The sequence below is a fragment of the Sinocyclocheilus grahami genome, unplaced genomic scaffold (assembly GCF_001515645.1).
Source record: "Sinocyclocheilus grahami isolate Dianchi unplaced genomic scaffold, SAMN03320097.WGS_v1.1 scaffold2297.1, whole genome shotgun sequence".
Lineage (NCBI taxonomy): Eukaryota > Metazoa > Chordata > Actinopteri > Cypriniformes > Cyprinidae > Sinocyclocheilus > Sinocyclocheilus grahami.
In genome coordinates this window covers 1-2,957 of record NW_015507476.1, presented here as the reverse complement: position 1 = coordinate 2,957, position 2,957 = coordinate 1, and the positions used below count along the sequence as shown (strand labels likewise).

At 36.3% G+C, this 2,957-nt stretch overlaps 1 protein-coding gene across 1 annotated transcript in view; it reads left to right on the top strand.

The window, feature by feature from the left end:
* LOC107574647 (UDP-GlcNAc:betaGal beta-1,3-N-acetylglucosaminyltransferase-like protein 1) overlaps positions 1-2,690 on the top strand; it is a 17,297-nt gene extending 14,607 nt beyond the window's left edge. The window contains exons 9-12 of the mRNA XM_016261087.1: positions 216-342; positions 1,029-1,097; positions 1,630-1,703; positions 2,609-2,690. Coding sequence (XP_016116573.1) covers positions 216-342; positions 1,029-1,097; positions 1,630-1,703; positions 2,609-2,690 — 352 coding nt within the window. The remainder of the gene's footprint in view (positions 1-215; positions 343-1,028; positions 1,098-1,629; positions 1,704-2,608) is intronic.
* The last annotated feature ends 267 nt before the right edge of the window (positions 2,691-2,957 follow it).

The window sequence follows — 2,957 nt, the reverse complement described above, 5'->3', positions numbered from 1 at the left end:
GTGTGTGTGTGTGTGTGTGTGTGTGTGTTGAGTGATGACTGATGTATTTCAGGGGTTTATGCTGCTGTGGGTTGAGGGATGTGCGCAGGGGAAGTTTAGTTTCCTCTTTAAATAACCCAAAAGCAGCATGTCTTCCAGCTTAAGCGTTTCTGCTTCCCTCAGTGTGTGATGTGACGGTGTGATGCTGTTAACCGTCTCCTGTCCTCTGCTCTCAGAGAGACCATCTGGAGTCTCCGCGTCCACTTCCTGCAGGAGCGAGTGCTCAGCCAATGGGAATCATTCACCGCATGGAATGCTGGGAAACAGGGCCCACAGAGCTTGAGTCCCACCAATCAGAAGAAGGTAACGGATCAAAACATAAAACCCATTCCTCATGTTTATAGTAATGTCAGGAAATACAAAAATGGACTTTAAAATACTATCATAGAAAATAATTAATATTATATATATATTAATAATAATAATAAAGATGATGATAATAATTAGTTAGGGACTTAAATATATGAACATTTTTATATAACCTTTGTGTTAATGATAGTAACTATTATTATATAACGAACTTAAAAGTACTACAATGAATAAATAATAACAATATAAAATACTTTTTTAAAAGAATAATAGCAATAATAATAATCTGTATTATTATTAGTTGTTAGTTAAAATGCTAAAGGGACTTAAAAATACTACAATTCTAATAATGATATTATTGTAAAATAATAAAAATAATAATAACTGTTACAATACTGAAGGGGCTTAAAAATACTAAAATAAATAAATCATATTTAATCATATTTAATTTAGAATAGAAATTTGTGGTAATAAAAATAATTATTGTTGTTGTTGTTAATTATTAATATTATTAAGAATAATAATATGGCACATTCAAATTCTAGTTACCACTTAGCAACTACCCTAGCAATTCCTATTTAATGCATTTAATTAAATAAAATGTATTACCTTTAAATAATTATTGATGCGGTCGTATTGTGCATTCATTGGTTGTTCAGTGTTTGTTTGTGTGAATGCAGGTGAAAGCGTTCTGTGACGTAGACGAGAACACAATTCAGAAGGGCTTTTACTCGTACGAGGAGTCAAAGGTGAGGAACGCACATCACTTCAAACATTATAAAAATATATAGTCCTCAGATCTGTTTATTCCATGATCAGATATTCACTGACTTTAATGCAGCATTACAGTATATAGCAATATGAGCCTCACAGTGTCATCAGCGTTTATGCTCAGACACAGAGTAGCCGTCAGCTGTTTGCACACAGACATACTGTGACTAATTCATTTCCTGGAAAATCCATCATTAGCCACATGAGCGTATGAATGTACACAGCCAAAACCAGCATAATCAACACAGGAACAGTCACATCCTGCAGGAGAGCGATTATCTGAATTAATATTGAGAAACCAAACTCACTTGAGCTTTTTAATGACCACTAATAAAAGAGTGAAATGGTGATATTGTGGATAAACACACACACACACACACACACACACACACACACACACACTCACACGCACACACACACACACACACACACACACACACACACACACACACACACACACACACACCCACACACACACACACTCACTCTCGTTTCCTCTGTTTCTCTCAGGAACGGTTAAAACCCAGGATTCCTGTGCTGCACTTCACAAACACATCGCCGCTGTTCATCGTGTGTGTGAAGCTACACTCTCTCTCTCTCACACACACTCACACACACACACACACACTCACACTCTCACACACGCTCTGGTCCAAATGTCTGTGAGGCTTGTATCAATCTTAGTCATCGTCTGTGTTTTCCTGCTAATGAAACTCCGGTGGGAGCTGATATTATCACACACACAGCTGTTTCTCCATCGCTGTATTTCCACACTTCACACTGGCAGACAGATTCTAGTGAGCCGCCCTGCTGTCTGTGCCCTACATACACAGCATATTAACTGATGCTCAAAACTTTGGGATCGTGAGAGTTTTCAGTGTTTTTGAGTCTCTTCTGCTGCACTTATTTGATCAAAAATATAGTAAAAAATTACATGTTATTAAAACTTAAACAGTTGCTTTCTATGTTAATATCTGCTAAACTGTAATGTATTTCTGTGATGCGCAGCTGTATTTTCAGCATCATTACTCCAGTCTTCAGTGTCACATGATCTTCAGAAATCAGTATAATATGCTGATCTGCTGCTCAAGAAACAGTTCTGATTATTATCAATGTTGAAAACAGTTGTGCTGCTGAATATTTCTGTGGAAACTGTTATGCGTTTTATTTTTGAGGATTCACAGATGAACAGAAAGTTCAAAAGAACAGTGCTTATTTGAAACAGAAATCTTTTGTAACATTATAAATGACTTAACTGTCACTTTTGATCAATTTAATGCAGCCTTGATGTATAACTATGTATGTATATATACATATATATATATGCACAAATTTATTTATTTAATCATTCAGTGTATAATCAACAACTTAATAAAATGTATGTTATTATATATAATGAAATTATATTTTATATATAAAAATATTTGTACATATAATTTTTTACATAATCATTATTTTTATAATTTGTCAGAATTTGTTTGTGTGTGTAGGATATGACACGCGGAGTCCTGGAGGAAAACCTGTGGTCGCTGCAGCTGAAGGAGGGAATCCATTATTATCATTTCAACTGAAGACAGTGTGCTTGGGGCTCCAGTGTGAGAACCGAACACAGTGAAAGCTCAGTTAGTGCGGGATGTGCCAACAGTTTCTGCTGGGCCTGAGTCACGTCTTCATGAACATCTAAGAACTCAGAACCTTTTCTGTGAGAGTTGGAGGAAAGAAACCATCATTAGATCAGTGTCAAACTGTAGAAGACTGTGAAAACTGAGAGTCAGAGCTGGGAACTGGTTCCTACTGTCCTTCCCAGAGTTCCCAGCTTGAGAAACACACGCACACTC